The following is a 21235-nucleotide window of genomic DNA, read 5'->3' on the forward strand; positions in this document are numbered from 1 at the left end:
AACGAACTAAATTGTTGCATATTTGACAAATTTATTTCAAAGCAATATCCTTAGTTTCTTACACTAGTTTTGTAAAGAAGAGACATGATTTAAGTTCAACATCAAATGTAAATAAATAAAATTATAACTTTATGCTTATATACATAATAAATTAAAAACGTAAATCACACAATATACATCTAATTGGATGCATTAAATGTTTATATACAGGCATTATGGTGTACACCCCTTCACAGCAACACAACCACCAATTAAGGTACAAGTAAAAATGTCGGTCTCTACCAGAGTTAAAAGCATATAAAAATTTAATTTCTAAATTTTTGTCAATTTTATGTATAAGAAGCAATAAAAACTCTTTAGTGAAGATAAAAAAATAAATGTGGTACCAATCCAACAACGTACTAAAGGAATGCAACTTTTTTCCTTCGAAATGACTAAAAGAAAAAAATAGAATTTTAATAAATTTTCCTACAGTTTTGGTACATGTAAACATACGGATGCCAAAAGAATAATTATCACAAAATAGTCATAATTACCACAGGTGGGGAGTAAGTGTCTACATTGAGTCGAGTAGCTTCTTGGGCTAACATGTCTTCATATTGTTCCTCTTCAAACCTGTTAAAATAAGCTTTGTTCAGATATTTCCCTTAAACATAAGATTGAAACTTTATCATCGTCCTTCTACATTAGATGTGCATTTCAATTAGGAAAACCCACAACTTCACACGGAAAGTATATAGTACACTCTGCGAAATATAAATCAATGTTTATGGGCTTATAAAGTTACCTAGCACGTTCACTTTCTTCCTTTTCTTTCCGCTTTTGTCGTTCTCGTTCAGTCTCACGTGCTGTTATCTGACACAGAGAATTCAATGTTATCAACCACTTGACATTTAATGACATAATTCTCAATGCATGGTTTATTATGCCAAACCAAACTATACCAAATATATTTGACACATACCTGCTCTTGTATTTCTTCTTCCCGTTGCCTTCTTTTAGTTAACTTTTCATTTTCTTTCCTGTGCGTGAGAAGTTGATGCTCTTCCATTTGCTGTAGCAGTAATTCTCTCTCTTCGATAGTCTCCTGCTGCTTTGCTCGAATGTGTTCCATCTTTGCTTCAATTTGCTGTTGACGTTCCTCAAAAACCTTGGAAAAAAAATCAATTCAATTCCCCACAGCCAATTTTGTGTGCTTCAATTCGCAAGTGTATAAAACAAAACATACTGATTTCATTAATTTCTCTCTTGCTAAACGTTCTCTTTCCCATTCACTTTCTCTTTTTCGCCACTGCCTACTTGCCTCCTCCCTGCAAATAACAGTACAGAAGGATAAGATTCACAACAAACTGTAAGAAAAAGTCGCATAATTATGCAAAAACGCCAAACCTACTGAAACAACATGTCAAGCTCTGCTTCTCTTGTCTTCTCTAAACGAAGTTGATCAGCAACAACCTAATTAATACAAAAAATGTTTAATTATTATTTGGTTGATTGTGTTTTTTATTGTAACCGACTTAGGTTATACATTATGCCTTTAATTAAATAACTTTCAGCCAGACAGATTTAAACAAAAAACTAATCATTACATTTGAAACTTTAACATTTTCTTTAAACAGGGGTTCAAGAACTACAAGGTTACACAATTTGTTAACCTTCTGGATGAGTCAACATAAAAATAGTTGCTTAAAAAAGAAGTTTCAGCATTGGAAATGATTATGTCCCTAACTCCTATAACACAAATAGCATCATGTTTTAACGTTAAGTATTCAGAGTATTCAACATTACTAGTTAACTATCTAGCTATATTGTCTATACAAAACGATGATGAAATATCCAGTTTCATATAAAAAAAACTAAATACATGACGACCGATTTATAGCACAAATATGTCCTCCCTCATTTTAAGAGTTTTTGATTCCTCAATCAACATAAAATGAATTATATTATAGGAAAACTAAAACGAAATTCACATTTTTCTTTTTATCTACCCTAGATGGTAAGCAAATACAATAATAACCAATTACCCTGTCCTGTCCTGAGATATTTCCCTCAGCCATTGCTTTTAGACCTTAGGCTATATCTTGCAGTGCAGCCCTGGTTAGTCGGTTTTTATGGCATTAAAATAACATAACAAAGCATATGAACAAATTTTAAACGGACTTACCTGATGCATGTATTCAGCATCTGCTTTTATTTTTTCTCTTCTTGCTGATTTAATGAGCTCCTCTTTTTTTTCCTAGTTGAATATCTACATTAGTTTAAACAATTTCACGTTTTTAAGGATTAATAAAAAATGGAGCAACACTAACTTTTTCAGCAATTTCAGCGAGTATCTTCAAATCAAATTTCTAAATATCAAATAGATACATTCAATAAAGTGCCTGTCTAAGATCAAATAATTGCATTAGCAAAAGGTGAAAAGGCAATGGAAAACAAGTTTAATATGATGATAGTTAATAATGGCTGTAGCAGAAATATTTTTTATTTAAAACTTTTTTATTGATTAACCTCTACAGCTAATACCCTTTATAAATAATGTATTATACTCTATTTTGGGCTGCAAAAACAACCTAAACATGGTCAATGCATAGCTACACAACAATGTTAGCAATTAATTCTAAATCATGCTAACTGCCAACTGGGATCATAACAGCCGAAAATAATAATATAATAGCCGAATAATAGCCGAAAAATGTTAAAATAAACAGCCAAGATAAGAAAAAAAACACTAATAAATGCTTAGATGTGTTCATATAAAACATGAAAATTCAAAACAACATGCAGACACATGAAAACATTAGGCTCCTGTAAAAAAGAAGATTTAAATTAAAAGATATCTCACAGTTCGAAATTTATCAGCTTCTGCATAGCAAAAAACATTACAAAAACTTAAAAAAACGAATTATAAAATAATGTTCACATTAAAATTGTTTAAAAACAATTCCAATGTGTTTATTAGCTATTTGCAGTAGGGTTAAAAATTTCTTACGAGAGCCTCCTGGACTTCTTTGCTACGTTGTTTAAGTTGTTGTTTGTATTGTCGAATAAGTATGCGTCTAAAAATTAAAACTGATCAAGCTACATTTTAAAAACCACTTCAATCAGCAACAAGAAAAATTCAGTTGATTTTGTAAAGAGATTAAAATTGAAACAGTAAATTATTAAATAATACGGTAAAACTAAAACTAATTTGCAGTGAACAAAGAACGTTGCATACCCAAATTCTCTTTTCTTTCTTTGATTTTCAAAATCTTTTCTTATTTTTTCCTACATATAATGTTACTGATAATTCATAAACCGAATGATAATGCATAATTTTAATATAGACAAGATGACAAAGATGAGGACACCTTTATTATCTTCTCTATATCAGAACATGTTATTGCAATATCAAATTTAAAACCATTTCACAAGCAGATTTCAAAACAAACTTTCCTGTAATACTGAAAGTTCATGAAAGGTTTTCATTACAAACAATACAGATCCACGATGTCCTTTTTATAAGCCATAAGCCAGCCTGAAGCACGTAAGCTCTTAAACCACCCACCTAACGTGTATTAGCTCTAAAACCACCCACTTGAAGTGTCTTAACTCTCAAACCATGCACATGAAAAGTGTCAGCTTTCAAACCACCCACCTGAAGTGCCTATTTTAACAAGCACCCATGTTGATAGAATACCTATACCCACCCTCCATTAAGCTAACACTTTGAGAAGTCTTTCATTTTTTTGAAATTTTAACACTTACATGAATATGAGTTTTTTAGAATCTCAATACAACTTTTTGTACATCATTCTCAAATACAAAAATTACTACGGACTTGTATTTGCTTTGTGCAAATATACCTTCAGCAACTCTTTAGCACTAACTCACTATGGTAATAAATAAAATCTTACTGATTCCAACAAAGCTTCATTGTGATGGCGTAGCTTTTCTTCTTCAGCTTTAAGCATTTTACTTTCTTCTTCTTTTCTGTGTAATAATGCCATCTGTTGTTTCAACTCATCAGCCAGAATTTTATTTTTTAATGCAGTTTCCTCCACTTTCCTTTTTTCTTCTTCTAAGGCGGCTTCGTTTTGTAATTTTAGTATTTTGTCAAGTCTGGATTTCAAACAGAATAAAAAGAATTACTGTAATTGTTCTTATTTTAAGCACTTACACAGAGTTTTAACAAATTTCACATACTTTCTGTCTTGTTCCTTGGCTAATTCTACAACCTGAAAAAAGTCAGTGGAGCCAAAAGTTACTACACAGTTTTAGGCAAATCTAATTAAAAAGCCTTCCATTTAGAGAAAACCCGAACTCAGAATGACGTCTTAGATCTATTGACACTGACAAACATTACAGACTTTTATTTTCTTATAGTTTAAGCAACTAAGTTCTGTTTGCAGTGCTGAATGTTGCTTCTTTATGAAAAATAAAAGGTAAATTAGCCAATTGCTATACTTTTATTCAAGATGATGATATGGTCATACATTTCGAAATACCAAAATATGGTTCAGTTAAGGTGACAACTCGAGCACCTATAGTTACTTGTTATATAAAATAAAAGTGTATATTTTCCTTTAAATACATAGCTTACTTTTTCCTGGTAATGAAGAAAAAAAGCTTAGATCTGCTAAAGTTTTAGTTGTAAAACAGAATCAATGTCAATAAAGTTTTATTTTAAAGAAAGTGACACACTCTCATTTGTTTAAATTTAAATTGAGTACCGAGGAAGGGTTTATAAATCATAATTCCTAAATTTTATTTGCAACATTGATTCAAAAAGAACAACAAAAGAACAACGTAGATTGTGAATCCAAATGCCGTAAATTTAGCATGAAAATCTAAAATATCATAATGCCAAAAATTGTTTACAAAAGAAAAAAAGGTAATCTTACTTGCTCTTTTTCAGCCACTTGATCTTTCCATCGAGATGTCACATATTTTTTATTTCGCTCATACTCAATCTACAAGGCAAATATAATTAGTACATGACAACATTACATGAAAGTACCTGTTACTCTACTCTGTGTACAATGTTTTTAAGTCTCATTGTTTACCTCTCTTAACCTTGGCTCATTTTTTCTCCAATGATCATGCAACTTTTCTTGGGCCAACTAAAGCAAATAATCTCTTGGTTAAAAAAGAAAACAAAACAATAATTATGTTGACTGATTTTCAGCGTCAATGCTATTAAAAAGGGATTCACAAGCAAAAGTCATAATTCATCAGCAAGGAACAATTTGTAATATAGCATGTTTTCTTAGCATACATCGTATTGTTATATACTGGTAGGCAAAACCGCCTATGGAATAACTAATGATATCCCACCCCTATTATTTAATGAAAGTAATCAATTTTATGTTGATGCCAATCATTGAAATTGTTCAAGCATTATTTCCCATTCTGATTGTTTGCCAGTAATATAAGGTGATTAAGGAGGAAATGTTGTAAATATGGACAAATGCATTTTTTAATTTTAAAAACAGAATATAAAACACTTTAAAAAAGTTGTGTTTATTCCACATATAATCGATTATGTTCAGTATTGATATTTACTTGTTTCCTGTGTGCTTCTTTTTCAGCTTGAAGATCATCCACTCTAAATGGAAGCATATTTAATTATATACATATCTTCCAATATGTTGCAGTTATCACAAGGTACAATATTTGTTTTAAATGTAATATTTTAGCGTCATTATTCTCCAAGCCTTTTACATGCAAATAAATAATAAGGAAACTGAAAACTACAATATTGCACAAAGTATGCATAAAGTGAAAAAACAGGTTTAAAATTAGCACATTATATTATGCTGATTAAAAGAATAAACAAAACAAATCTCCCGTGAAAAAAAATAGAAAAATACAAGACTTTGCTGGAGAGAGATGCCTTTGTTTTTGAATATATATATATATATATGTCTTATATGCCTTTGCAATATCCCTAATAGGTATGCCTACACCGTTTTCTCTACATTTAGGTAAAATAAAACATCATAACTTTGCAGCATGGGTAAAATTAAATTATCTGGAGAATCAAGAGTTTTTAAATCATCAAATCAAAATTAAAAAAAAACCCACCTTTGTTGCATGGCTTTAAAATCCTTTCCATGGTACTTTCTCCTCTCTCTCAATTCAATCTAAAGAAATTTACCTTAGCATTAGAAATATACAATAACTCTCTAACAAACTTACAAAGTACACATTCTTCCTCTTTTAACTCTCAGAGTTATATTTTTAAAGCTAGTGCCAACTTTATTTAAAAAATACTTGTGTAATATTTATACAATATAAACTATTTTGTATATCTATACTGAGTAATATTACCCAAGGTCAATAGAATATACTCAGCTTGCAAGGTCGATACACTGATCAAGAAAAATATTTCTGGGAAGAGATAGATAAAACAGTTTATATTGTATTGTGATTAACTGATATCTAGTTTGTTTGGGTTTGTAAAAGCCAGGATTATTTTTTAAAGATTTACTTTTGACAAGGTTTTGATGAAGAAAGAAAACACTCCATTTGCATTTCATTGTATCAATTTTTAAAATACATGTAAAAAGACAGTCAATATCCATATATAGAATTCTTTGAACCAAACTTTATTCCTTGTCAGAAGAAGAATCTGTCACACAAATCACATATGTATCTCGCGGAAACAAGTTGGTTTTTATCGACTTAAAAAAGAAAACCGAAGCTCATTTACTCAAAATTGAACCTAAAAAAGTTTTTCAAACAGGGCATTCCAAAGTTTCTCATCATGAGGTTAGCTCAAAGTTTATTTCTTTTTCTAAACTTTTTATTTGTTTATTACCAGACCAAAGTTGGTTACTTTTATAGAAAATCTATCAGATTAAAAAATGAATGTAATTCGATTCGAAAATGTGAAAAACAATCTGTTGTTGTTGAACGAAGTTGGTGTTAGTTAGAAATATCTTTTTAAAAAAGAACAAGAAACGATGATAAAACATCACAAAGATAATTAATTGAAAATTTATTGAGCAATTGCATACGCTTTCATTTCATTTTATTTGGGATGAAGCGAAGTTTAGTAATCAAAGTAAAAAACTGATTGAACTTTGCGAAAGAAAAAAAAGCAGGTGTGTTGTTTAGATTATCTGGTAGGGAAATGAATTTAGGCGTATAATAATTTTTTAACCATCTCAACTTTCGGAGCTAAATTTGCTCTTAAACATTAAATCCAATATGATGTCTTCAGCCAAAAAATATTTCCTTTAAGCACTTTTTTGTAAGAACAAACTCCTAAAAATGGGTCAGAAGTTCATAATATTCTAAGAATATGTCCAAGCTTGATTGTTTGTTCTGAATATAAAATTGTTTTGTGCATTGTAAATTATCTTTAAAAGTTCCCACGCTATCCCTAAACATTTTGTGAAGCATTGTAGCTACTTACTCTGCAAGTATTTCAATGCAAAGTTAAAAAATAGTCTGTTTAAATTAAAGGCGTATTCATGGGTTAATTCGTACTGTTGTATTTTGAAGGTGTCCATAAAAAAAGATCACAAAAATGCTAAAATCGAAAAATTATTCTAAAAAATTATTCTAAGGCTTTTTGTATTTTAGAAAGAATTCTCATTATTTCTTTGTATCATTTTAAGAAGAGGATGATATTAAAAAGAACTTTTGGTCATCACCTAGACATTTTTACTGTATTACATCAGAAGTTAACAAGCTATATTATACAAACAAAGTGATATTTACAATGCTTTTACTGTAAAAGAACCATGTCTAGGCTCTTTTTAGAGTAGTGTTCCAAATTGTTATGTAAAAATGAAAAAGTGAAGACATTCAAGGTTACCTCATAAGCTTTATTTTCTTTCGACAGCAATTCTCTTAATTTTTCTCTTCGTTGAAAAAGTTGCTCATATTTTTCATTGCGAATCTCTTTGCTGAACAACTTGTCTACTGCATTCATACTAAAAAAGGGAGCACAACGTCAATCAATACAAAACAACATCTGATTTTTCATGTAAACTTTCATTAACAAAATTGTTAAAAAAAAAAGTTGGAATAATAGCAGAAAAAATAGCATGACAGTAGCATGCTGTAATATGAGGACTAATGTTAATTTTAGAAAACTAACATTTGGGATCAACGGAAAAGGGCTTTGAGAGATCGATCCTATTCCTTTCTTTGTGAGGATTATAATGATACCCACTTAAAAGTTTCAAACTTGAGTGATCAAGATGCCTTTACTGAGTACAGTATACAATTATTACAGGTCTGACAAAAAGGGATGAGGTGATGAGTTCTCCCATGACCTTGATTTTTTAATAAGGCTATTGCTATAACTCCTAAAGCACTTCCTAACCTTTATTAACATAATATATATATAACATAATCATTAAAACAAGCTGACAAGATTTTTTTTTCTTGTTCATAAATTATAAAATGTCAGTTATTTCTAATCAGTTTGAGCAATCAAAAAAGAAAATGCTGTCAAGTAAAAGGGCATGGATAAAAGAAAAAGAGAATAATGAAGTCTAAAATACTACTGTATCATTTTCTGTATGAATTTGGTGCAAATGTTACTTTGCTGAAGGATGCCTGAATGTTCAAATAGATGAAATTAAATTTAGAAAACTTATCAGTATGTCAATGCTCGCTATGTTAATATGCATTATACCAAATATCTTTCTATCCAAATTGATTTTTACCATTTGATTCATACAAATCTGCTAAGAAAAAAGGCCTACAGTCAAGCCTGTCCCAAAATAAACTTCCGTTTTGACTTATTAAGACTGGTTGTTAGCCTGTGTAAGGTTTGAATTATCAAATTGCAATTCGCAATTTGCAAATCGAAAATGTTGTCTTTGCGAATCTTTCTATAAAGGAAATGTTAAAATCGTGAATTCCATCATTAAGTGTTTGTTGTACTTATTTCTATAACGGTTACTGCAACAAAATAAACACTCTCAAAGGGTCAATGGCAAGTTGCCTATAGTGTTCCTTAACAATCAACAAGAGGTTTTTTTCCAGAGTCCACAACACAATAGTCCAAGGCTTGTGCCAACACCGCGCTATTAGCTATGGACTTCAAAATTGGTATGGGGAGTCTGGGACCATGTAATGTAAGCTTGCAAACTATGAAACACCTAAATTTTTAAAATTTTCTTTAACCGCTAAAAAGAAAGAGAAAAAGTTATCACAGTGGTATAAATAGTGATTCGATGTAGTATGATCCCTTTTCTGTTCAATAAAATAAATATTTATACTTCTAATCGATTAATAGTGATTTTATTTGATGTTTTGTTAGGTATGGTTTTTTCAGAAAAATTTAGGCAACCTGGTGTTTACTTTGCACTTAATTGATAGACCAGAGAATATCAATTCAATTTTATGCGAATGCTGGAATAAGCGTGACAACATGGTCCTAGAAATTAAAAGCAAGCTAAAGGTTGGTAGAGAACGAGGCAAGGGACTAAACAGTAAATCTAAGACTTCCCCAAGTTCATGTAAATTAGGAAAAAATTCTGACTTTAAGTTGATAAACTTCAAGCACATGTATCACTATGTTTTGCAAATTGTGCCTCACCCTTACCCTATTGGACAATGTTGGACAGATCATTGGTTTAGTCATAAGACCTTAAATGATTTCACAATTAAAATCAAGCTCTTTTGCTGGTATAATACACTAGGGATGCTGAAGTCATTGGCACTGAAACTTTTTTATTTAATAGATGTAACATATTTGGCCCTAAAAGCCTTTTGGACCCTTTCAAACAGATTAATAATATTCCATCTTTGCTGGCCTTAGCATCCAAAGTAATGTTTTTCAATCAGTTAATAAACCAAGCAGGGGCTCACTTTTGTAAGAAATTTTGGCTAATTGAAGAGATAGACTCCCAATGAAATTGTTTAAGATTTAGTGTTTCACCACTACCCATTTTAAATATAGGGATAAACATGGGTCTTAGATGACTATATTATACTGTTGGGTATTTGAGCCACCTTATCAGTGAAAAAATCTCTGAAGCTTTTTTTATAGATTTAGCTCAATTTTTCATCATTTTTTAGCCTTTTTAAACAGATTTCGCAAATAAAATCACTTTAGAGATGTGTTTGTGGAAAGTCTAGGGCACTTTAACCCATGCCAATCAGTCAGTAATGAAAATACTAAGTGGTTGAGAAATGTTGGAAAGGTTGAAGGTTTAGTCACATTTTGTGGTGTGAAGTTTGAACCCCTAAGGACCAATAATTTTCATCAATAATATTTCAGAACATCCAGTCCTACCAACTTTAGTAGAGCTTTTTTATTTGAGTTGCGCCATGATGGAAAATCTAAACCAACTCATTTAAGTTGACATTTTTTCTAAAAAACATAACTAGAAAGGCCGTTCTTACCTTGATAGGTTAGGTTGAAGCATCCAACCTTGGTAAAATTGTTATTAAGGGTTTCACAAAGCAATATTGCCTTGCAGAGATTCTTTCAGGTTTGTTTGATGATTTTTTTGAAAAAAATGTTTCATTGTCAATTTTTGCAAAACAATGTTCATATTTTCATATTTAGATATACAGTTGAAATTTCTAAAGTTATATCTTGTACCTAGGTATGGCTAAGATGTTTTTGTGTTCGTTCCATGTTATTTTATTGAACATATCAGAAAAAAATATATTAGTTTACTTTTCTGATTTTCTATGTTTCACTGATTTTGTGGTCAAAAACAGAGCTTTTGCGGCGTCTATGTCTATCCATTCACAATTTTTCTGAAGAAAAACTCTTTAAATATATCGTTGGAAAAGAAATTTTAAGTAGGTTTTGAATATGCCATTTTCAACTTGTTTCTATAGGCAAAGTTATTTTGCTTTAACCTATTTTCAAAAACATTGGAACAAGCTTTTTACTATATGCTAATAACCCTTTGGACAATTTTTGAAACCAATGAAAGTAAGCTATATTATTAATAATATGTATATTATTAACAATTTATCTGGGATTAAAATTTTTTACACAATATAAAAATGCTTTGACTGAGAGGGTATATCGATTTCTTTTTTGTAACGGTTTTGTCTGCTACGAAACCAGTACAGCAGCAGCTTGTATAGATCAGTAAATTTCTCATAATGATATAAACAAAAAATCATTTTTAAAGATACTGTAAGGGAAAGTGAGCATGATTTTTTAAATCACGTGATCTTCTTCACATTAATATATTATTATTTAAATATATGAATATTTGGAAAGATCTCAACATTTTCTATAGGTTGATATACAAGTTTTTTGTATTAAAATGAATAATACAAAGATTTATAAGGTGGAGAAAATTTGACCCCCTCCTTCACGTTCGAATTTTCTTTTACAAAACCATTGGATATTTTCCACATCTTTTTTCGATTATCTTATTCAGAAGGGATGTAGTATCTAAAATGGTTTTCAGATTTCTTTCTTAATTCTAAGTCGTTTTATTTAATTTTTTTTTTTTTTTTTGAAATTCAACTTTTTATAACTTATATTTTTCGTAACTTACATCAAACTTTTATCAGAGTTATGAAAGCAAAAAAAAATCGAAAAAACAATTTGGGATATACATATTATTCAGCTTGATTTTAAACCTGGTTATGTAAAAGAAAGTCAAAATGAAAGCAATACTTTGCAATAAAATGAACACAGAGAAAAATAGCTTTACAAATTTTCAACGCTAAACAACTTGCAGCATGACTTCGCTGAAATCACCATAGTAACGATCACTTTATTCAAATATTCTTTTTTTTTCTTACGCAGATGTTTAGATTTTACAAGTGAAGATGACTGAAAATAAAAATAATAAGGACTTTAATTGGTGAAATGAAAGATGTTGGGTGAGTTTAGAAGTTTATTTGTTTCAAACCAACCTACAATTTGTTACGTTTTGTTTAGATATGATGGTTTGGTTTTCGTGACAGGACTTAAAGATTTGATATTTCAAGACAAAAATGCGGAAAATTAATAAATTAATATTCTTTTTCAGGTATATTTGAGAAAGTGTGCGATAATTTGCATGTGTAAATTAAGTAACACGTGCGATGTGAAACGCATGTGCAAAGAATGTTATGCATGCGATACAGGCTCCGAGGTTATTTTTTGTTGCGCATTCATTTTGCGGTAGAAAAGTGAGGGACGTTTTATATAGTGAACCCCAAACACGATGATCAAGCGTCTACTGGTAAGGCGACTCTCTTAATCTTAACTTTCTTTTCTACATGTCCAAAATAGTATGCATGACTTTTTAAAAGTTTAAAACTGTACTGTAGTTGGGAACAATGCTTCGCATATGTTTTTTAAATTAAACGCGCTGGAATCTTTTTAAGTAATTAAATCAACAATACATTTTTGCGCAATGTATTATATTATTCGCGAAAGATTTTTATTATTTAATTACTTCACGCTAATACTTAAGGGAATAGCTTATCAATACATTTACACATTGCATCTCGCTATTAGAAAAAATATAATTGCTCCGATATTTCTTCGCGAGCGCATTGTTTTTTAACACGCAAATATAAACTCGCAAAACGCTCAAGGGATTTAATTATAACAAAAGACAAACGACTTCCGTCCTCCACGCAAAGGTGTGATATTAGCGTGTACGCGATAGATTACATTCAGACTGTACTGTATACTGTCATTTTTATAATTATTGTTTACTTCTCAGGTCATCACAAGCAAATAGGCAAAAATATGCTTTGTTTTCAAATTAAAAAAAATCTTTATCCACAGGGCTTAAAACTTCCAAAAAAAATTACATCTCACGCGGGTTTTGTTTTTACAGGCCTAAAGAAAAAATCTATTAAATTCAGACCTGCTATGGTTTCGAATTGTTTTGTTAAATAAAGAAATTATCTACAATTAAATACATGATAAAATGTTTATTCCACCTGTAAGTGCAGTTTTGCAGGCTTGCTTCATCTGTGCTCCGTCGGCGTTCACCCCAGCATTATAGTTAAGAAACGCATGGCTGGATTTCTTGTGTAAGACCTGGTTATCAACGACGAAGGGGCCAGGCAAAAGAGATTTATGTCTACGTAGTTCTTTTAACTAAGTCAGGAGTCGGTGAACTAGCTAGGATGGTCAAGTTGGCTATTAATAGGCTTGCTCGCGGATTAAAAGGACTAGGACTATTCAATAATTTCTTAGATCTAAAAGTGTCCGACCATGACGGAAATCTATCGGACGTTTTGTCTGACGAGTTCCAAAAATTATTTTGAGGGCTGCCAACGCACGCTACAAAATTGATTTTATAGGTTGATTTTGAAAACTCAATATTTATTACTCAGGCGTGGGATTAATCACATGCCTGAAACGATTTAGGCGTGTGCCAAGGCGTGCGCGTGTAATAGCACGCCTCTCCTGAAAAAGACTGATATGAGCAAGGTCGCTATATCAAAAAGAAGTTGGTCAACAGCAAGGGTTGTATGGATACCTTGAAGTTGTTCTCAATTACATACAAGAGTTGGCACTCGGGAGAACACATGTAGTAAACTTGGAAGAATTTTGTGAAGCTATAAGTGTTCTTAAGTTGACGTAACTATACTTATAATATGTAGAAAATAAATATAAAAAGCAAACAAACTTATTTTTCATTGGTGTGAAAACCTTGAGGCTTGTATTAAAAATGGCGTCAATTTTGGCAATAGTTTTAATCGTCCTCTCCCACTAATTCCTTTTCCATCTTCAAGTTTTTTGCCCTTTAGATCTTTGACAAGTTTTCTCAGGTTCGCCCCTATTCGATTTGTGACACGAGTAACACATTGGAGAGTAGGGACACCCAACAGAAAAAACATTAATTGGTAAAATGACACATGATACCGAATACGTGTTATAACGAGATCACACTTTGATCCCAAAGTTACTAATGAGTAAACATTTTTTATTTATAAATAAACATACCTCAAGGTTTAATTTAAGAATAAAAATTTCACCATTAATTTTTTTTTTTTTCAATCCCATTAACAAAGAATTTTTTTTAAAAAAAAATATCATTTTTTCCTTACAGTAAGGGATCGTCTCTGAGATCATTTAAAAAAAAAATCGTTTCAAATCGTTTCATTTTTTAATTAGCATAGCATGTGATATGAATTTGAAACGATTTTAAAGTAATGTTTAATTTTTTGAAATCGTTTCAGATCGTATGGAAATCGTTTCACTATTTTGTAAATCGTTTCATTAAAAAATAAAAGAAATTATTAACCTAAAAGGTCTCTCAATAAAACCTACTCGCTGTCACATAGGTTTTTCTATAGCTGCTTTTCGTTCCTAAACTTTTAAAATGCGATCTCTAATGAAGCTTTTTATCACAACCTTTTGTTCTTAAATTTTTAAAAAGCGATCTAAAAAAGCATTTCTATCGCCGTTCTTTGTTCTTAAACTTTTAAAATGCGATCTCGAAAAACTTTGCTATCACCACATTTCGTTCTTAAATTTTTAAAATGCGATGTCAAAAAGCATTTCTATCGCCGTTCTTTATTCTTATTTTTTTTTCATTGCAATATTTTTCATTTTAAAGGAAATTGTTAGTTTTAAGAAAAACTTTTATTTTTAGTTTTGAAAAATTGCTTTACGATATTTACGATATTGTTGCTGATGTCGATGTTGTGTTGAATAAGAGAAAGAGAAATACGATGCGATGAAAATCGTTTCAATTTGTATTAAAACTGAAACTATCTTGGAGACGATCCCTAACCTTAACCAAATCATGCACACACCTGCTGTCAATTTTTATTAATTTTTTTACTTCTTGCTTGGCTTTTTAAAATCATTTGTATATATCTTGCTGAAAATAAAAAAGTTAAAAATGAGAATATTTCAAATCGTGGAGATGGGTAATTGGGTAGTTGCTAAGGGAAGACTTGATAAGTTGCTAAATTTCATGGTAACAACGTATTTGTTGTATTTGCTCTCTTCCGTAGAGCCTATATTTTTTCATATTTTAACACGCAATGCGAAAAATTGCACTGGGGATACTACAACGCTTAATCATGGTCACTTCTAATGAAAACTTTTTATTGAAATTAAAGGTTATATATATAATTCCAGCAAAACTAGGAAAATGTAATACCTTATTTGTTTTCAGGAATCCCAACAATTTATGATGCAGCACAGAAATATTAAAATACAGAAATATAAACGTTGGAGTTTTTCTGATTGTTTAACAGAATCTAGAGCCAAGGTGTTGACAAAACCGATATTAAAAAAACAATTTTTTTTGCAAGAGATTGCATCAGGAAGGGCCTAGGAACAATAATAATTACACCTTTAATGATGGCACTTTTAACCAGGGGACAATAATTAAAAAACTCAAGAATTGCCAACTTAAGAGAAACTATGCCAATAATTATATTACAGCATTGAGTGACGAAGGTTAAGGCGAAGGAGCTTATGTTTGCTTAAACCCTTTATGTATGCATCATTCCATAACAAATAAGTTTGGCCTGACACCCACCATCTCAGATTTGCCTGATTTTTTGCATGTAAGATAGGATTTTACAGAAATGAAAATGTACCAAATTTTAGCTCCCAACTCCTGACAGTTGCTGAGATACAGACACTCGTTAACCCGCAGAGGTAGCAACACGCTAACTTACCAACTACCAACTCTCCAATAAAAACCTTATTTCCTGACTATAAAAATTCCCACACTTGTTAACAATTCCACTTACCATTAAAGGGTCCTAGCTAGCTAGCTACCTTTTTCCACTTTCCAATTTTAAAAAAGTATTCAAACGCAAAATTAGCTATGTGGTAGGCTAGCTAGCTAACTTGATTGAATAAGCAAATTTAAAAAAAAATGCTGAATAGACTAAAACACATTAACATAGCCATAGCTTTAGCTAATTAACATGAAAAAAAGGAACAATGGATTTACATAGTGGGTGTAACAATATTGATTGTGCTTCAGAAAGAAAATGTTTGCGTAGCAGTTATAGCTAATAGATATCTATGGATATGTAGCTAGCCAAACAAAGTAAAATAAAATAACAAGAGTAGGAGGGTACACACAACACACCTCCTTTTAAAAGATCTGTCGGACGTCCATGCCTGGTTTTTACTGGCATTTAGTTCTGCAGATTTAAAGTACGAATAATTTTGATTCCATTCGGCACGCAAATCTTCATTTCTTTGAGTGTGTCTTGATGAAATCTCTGTAGGGTTTTTAAAACTTTTAACCCACTGCGGTCGCAAAGTCGGTAGCGCCATATTTTGTTTTGATTTGGAGCAATGCTGGGCTGATAATCCTGTATGACGTCCCTGTTTGAAATAGAAGGACCATAACCCTGGTTCTAACGGAACCCAGCCTTCTTGTCACCGAGGCTTTTGTTGTGGTCCGAGATCGTCAAGGAGAAAAAAAGAGCATTGGGGATGAGGTTTACGATACGGTGAAACAGAATTACGCCGTATCATAACATAATTAATTTATTTTTAAAACTTAAGGCTGAAATACACATAACATTTCATGCACTTTTCTACGTGCCACGTATTAATAAAATGCTCGGTAGTTTTAGTTTTGACATGTTTAGTCCTCTTGCGTTGCGATTCATTCTCGACCCCAGAGCTCCTAGAGATAAACCTCGAAAGTACTAAGGTTTTAATCTCAAAGAGCTGTGGACAAGAATAATTGGGATTGAGAATCGCGTGTCTGTTACAAACGATAGAGAATGAAAGTTCAAATACGTTTGAAAGTTTCTTTTCAAAATGATTACAGGCACTTTTCTCCATTTTATTCCTGTTTACACGACCATTTTTAAATGACCATTATCGTATATTTCAGCCTTTAAAATGATAACCTTGTTAAATAATTTCGGTGACGAAACATATTTGAGGATAATAATCTGTGGGGATTTTGTGCAACAGAACAAGGTGGTTTATTCACGTCATAGGGCAGCTTGTATGTTTTGTGACATTTGGGCGTCATATGGATCTCTCTCTGTTGTATGAGAGACCCAACTTCGTTCCCGGGGCATTTTGCTGTTTTGATGAATTTAATGTAACGGATCGGGACCAAAAAATGCACGGGACAACGATGTGTGAGCCCCCAGTCTGTGATTTATCGAGGGCTAAATTTCGGGCTGGCGCAAAATGAAAACGAAAGCCTTTAATTGGAATTCAACATGGTAGAGTGCATGGTGCATAAGTATTTACTAGAGTAGAGAATACTAGAGTTAATATCATCAAATTTAAAAAGGAGAAACAATGAAATTTTGAGGAAAATAAGGGCAAATTTCGATTTATTAGCAAAAATTTATATAAGAAAGGGAAGTTTTCAAATTTTATAAGAGTTTGACTGCAATAACTAGCTAACATTTCAATTACAATCAAAGAAAGAAAAGTCAAATAGATGAGTCGCGAATGTTTACAAAGTTCCCCATATGCGGTCACATTCTGACAAGCAAGAGAAGAAGGACCACATAGCCAAATTGAATCTTTATGCTAATTTACAGATTTTTAGGAATATAAGGTTGAATATAAATTGAAATTTTTTTAACTATTATCTTCTCTGTTTAAGAGTAGACATTATCAGTTTTGGCCTCAGTTTTTTTTGTTTCGCATAATATTATTGATCGTTACGGTCTGTTGTTTATATTTTTTGCCTGTCCACATGCATGTGCATGTCTATATTGCTCTTGATGCAAAGTCAAAACAATACGTCACCACCACTCTGCAACTTATCTATAAAGAAGCTGTAAACAAAATTTTTGGCATCTTTTTTTAGCATATATGTGTGCAGATTGGAGGGAGGGACGGAGGGAGGAAGGGATAGCTATATGGTCCACATACAATTAATAAAAAAATTTAATAAATGGACAAAACAACATTTTAGAGCTAATTTCCACTAAAAAACAACACAGTATGATTTAGTTTTGTAATAAAGCTTTTTAATTGTTTAAAAAAATATATATGGCAATATTTAATCATTGTTGAGAAGAAAATGTTTGTAGCTAGCATATATATACGTCCTTATTATGTGATTAGGCAGGTGTCACAAACATGGTGTTAGTCATTTGTGTCTCAAAAATAGGGTAGGTTGGCCCACAAATAAAAATTCAAATTTAGAAAACAATTGTGTCTAACTCATTCATCATCATCATTCTCGGCTTAACGTCTGTTTTCCATGCTAGCATGGGTTGGACGGGGTATATTAATGACCCTCTTCCAATCTGATCTAGACTTGTTAGATCTAAACTCAACTTCCTCTGTATCAAGTCAGTCCTTATAACCTCCTGCCAAGTCTTTCTCGGTCTGCCTCTGGGCTTTGCCTTAGGAACTATCAAGTCTCTACACTTTCTTACCCAATTATCCTCCTCCATTCTTTCCAAGTGCCCCAGCCAATTCAATCTTCTTATCTGGATAACATCTTTAATTCTATGGAGACTTAGCCTGCTTCTTAGCTCATCTGAACTCTCTCTGTCTCTCAGACTGGCGTTACACATCCACCTAACCATTCTCATATCATTCCTTTCTAAACGGTCAAGATCATCCTGCTTCACTGCCCATGTCTCACTAATGTACAACATAACACTTCTTACACAGGCCTCATACAACCTACCTTTTACCTCAATTGACAGGACTCTGCTAGTCAACAAAGGAAGTAACTCTCTGAACGTTTTCCAAGCAGAACCTATCCTGCAAGTAACACTTCCTCCAACACCCCCTTCACTGCCCAAAATAACAGAAGTAACAGAAGTTCTCAACTATCTCTAACGAGCCACTGTTGAACATCATTAAAGCTGGAAATACTTTATTCTCTATAATCTCACCTTTGCATTGCTTGCATACAAACTGAATGTCAGCTCTTAACCTTCCACTAATACTACTGCGCTTCTTATGTACCCAATGCTTGCAAGTCTGACAAAAAATTGAGTTACTACCAACCCCTTTCCTGCAAACTCCACAAGGCCACTTTCCAACTACAAGGTCACACTTGGCTGCAATGCTACTAATCATGACTTTAGACTCTGCTGTGTTTACCTTTAGCCCTTTCTCTTCTAGTCCTTTCTTCCACTTCTCAAACTTTTCAACTAATTCTTCCATCGACTCTGCTATGAGAACCAAATCATCTGCATACAATAACTCCCATGGACAACCTGTTCTGAACTCCATCGACAGCGCTTCTAAGACTAGAACAAACAACAAAGGACTAAGTACAGAACCCTGAAGTACACCAACATTTACACTACATTCATCACTAAGTGAATCGTTAATCCTGACACGACTTCTAGCATTGCTGTACATAGACTGTACCATCGTAACTAGCCACTCATCCACACCTAATTTTCTCATAGCCCACCAAATAACTTTACGTGGCACTCTATCAAAAGCTTTCTCTAAATCTACAAAGGCAAAATAGAGATTCTTTCTCTTTCCTAAATACTTTTCCTGAAGCTGTCTGAGTAAAAATATTGCATCTGTAGTGCCACACCCTGGAACAAAACCAAATTGCATCTTATCTATATCAATACTTTCTCTAAGTAACTATTAAGCCCTAAATGTGCTTGGGCCTTTAATGGGTCTGCATAGCTCAAAATGAGCATTATATACTCTAGGACTCTCCATCTAAGCCATGGCCCCTCCTGGAAATAGTAGACAAGGTATATCCCTTGATATTTGTGAGGCTAGCTATGTAAAATATGCACATCTATCTCTATCTAAAACAGCTTTGCAAAAATGCTGGTGAACAAGGCTGTCCGCTTGTGTAAGGTGGAGCAAAAGAGATTTGGGTAAAACTTACTGGATCCACTGTTATAGTCTTTACTGGGCCAACAATGATGGTCATTTTAGAACTGGGGCAGGCAGTTTTTGACTTGTATGGAGCCCCCTAGCAGTCTCAAAATGTTGGTGAATAAACTTTTTAAAAATGTGTATTGAAATGGCAGACACAGCTTTTTTTTGTAGAATGTTCCATTCATTAATAATGAAAATTTTCTATTATCCAGCGTACTATGAGGCTTCCACATTTTTTTTTTGAGTGTCATTTGGGTTTAAATTTTCATACCCGTGCATTATTTGAAATACTTCCATGAGGTCAGCTCTTAATCTCCTATTTTCCAAAGACAATAAATTACATTGTTTAAGTCTTTCTTTAATGGTAGATGGCCATTACCTGCGATCATCTTAGTAAATCTTCTCTGGACCTTTTCTATGTTGTCAATGTCTTTTTGCAGGAATGATTGTCCTATTCCATGGTTATTCCATGGCTATTCCATGGTTTACGTCTCAATTCTGCGCTGGTTTTTTTTCGAATGTGTGATCCACAAGAATTATTTGGAAAGCCTTATTTAGAATATAATTTATCGCAAGGTTCAAATGATGAAAAAGACAAGCTAAATTTTAGAAGAACAACATCATATAGGAAAAATATTTTTTAAATATTTAACAACATGTGATAGTATGTAGGTAAACAAATTTTGTTAAAGTCACCCCCAGTACACTTTATTGCTCATAATTATTTGTTTTATTCTCAAGTCTAGCCAATTAAATGAAGCACTTTTTGTCGTCCAAAAGATGTTTAAATACAAAAATCACACAAGAAATACTTCATAATAAAGTTGAATGAATGTAATATATATATATCCTTATTTTTTCCAAGTGATAACTCACATCTAAAACTATATTTATAACAGTGAATCATAATTATTTTGATAAAAATATTTATTTGAAGAAATGATAAATATAATTACTCTTATAGACAATCACAGGGGCCACAGTTTAGCATTCCCTTGCTTCGTTTATTCAGAATGTGTTTGTTTACATGGCTGCTGATTTACGTCACATATAGATAAGTTGTATTTTACCAAATAGAAAGTCTAAATCGACACCGTAGGACTGCTTTGACCTAACTATTTCGGTCACAAGTATAAAAAATTACCACAACTCATATCCACATTGTAAATAAACGTTTTAAGCACAGTTATCAATTTTTGATGGATCCATCATGTGACAATATTTTTTTAAAAGAACTAGTTGTGGTTACAATTTCTTTCATAGTTAAAGGAATAAGGAAGTTCCATGTTATCTTATTGATAAAAAACCAGCATAAGAAGGTCAGAAAAAAACTGTCAGGTGTAGTGTATTCTTCTCAGCTGTAGCTCAGTGGATGTTTAAACAATGCTATTTTGTTGTTGAAAAAGCAGACATGTCATTGCTGCATAACCACACAAATTGGTAAAATTGGTGAAATGAATAAACAAAAAGGAGCTGTAGAGGAGGACACACATGACAATGAATTTTTTTAAATGTTTTAAATTTTAG

At 32.0% G+C, this 21235-nt stretch overlaps 1 protein-coding gene across 2 annotated transcripts; it reads right to left on the reverse strand.

Moving 5' to 3' along the window:
* Positions 1-7: 7 nt before the first annotated feature.
* Positions 8-16219, reverse strand: LOC130624209 (trichoplein keratin filament-binding protein-like). 2 transcript variants are annotated; one of them, XM_057439781.1, is made up of 18 exons: positions 15996-16219; positions 7811-7928; positions 6070-6128; positions 5548-5590; positions 5049-5105; positions 4887-4955; positions 4189-4220; positions 3900-4104; positions 3221-3270; positions 2993-3059; positions 2313-2351; positions 2168-2239; positions 1394-1455; positions 1229-1310; positions 965-1150; positions 788-855; positions 537-615; positions 8-434 (listed from the first exon to the last, which is right to left on the reverse strand). In XM_057439781.1, exons 1-18 carry the CDS (start codon positions 16184-16186, stop codon positions 402-404), a joined length of 1512 nt encoding a protein of 503 aa, XP_057295764.1. In that variant the 5' UTR covers positions 16187-16219; the 3' UTR covers positions 8-401. The 2 variants fall into 2 exon arrangements, with proteins under 2 accessions (XP_057295764.1, XP_057295765.1); XM_057439782.1 differs by lacking the exon at positions 15996-16219 and adding an exon at positions 15649-15765.
* Between the last annotated feature and the right edge of the window lie 5016 nt (positions 16220-21235).

Source organism: Hydractinia symbiolongicarpus, chromosome 13, assembly GCF_029227915.1.
Source record: "Hydractinia symbiolongicarpus strain clone_291-10 chromosome 13, HSymV2.1, whole genome shotgun sequence".
Classification (NCBI taxonomy): Eukaryota; Metazoa; Cnidaria; class Hydrozoa; order Anthoathecata; family Hydractiniidae; genus Hydractinia; species Hydractinia symbiolongicarpus.

Bases quoted from the DNA above. Each gene is read 5' to 3' on its own strand.
- LOC130624209 (XM_057439781.1), bottom strand. From the start codon at position 16,186: ATGGCGCTACCGACTTTGCGACCGCAGTGGGTTAAAAGTTTTAAAAAC. The intron at 5,106-5,547 runs GTAAATATCAAT...TATTTGCTTTAG, and splicing joins AAGAAGCACACAGGAAACAA to TTGGCCCAAGAAAAGTTGCA. The intron at 2,352-2,992 runs GTAAGAAATTTT...TTTGATATTTAG, and splicing joins AAGAAGTCCAGGAGGCTCTC to AAATTTGATTTGAAGATACT.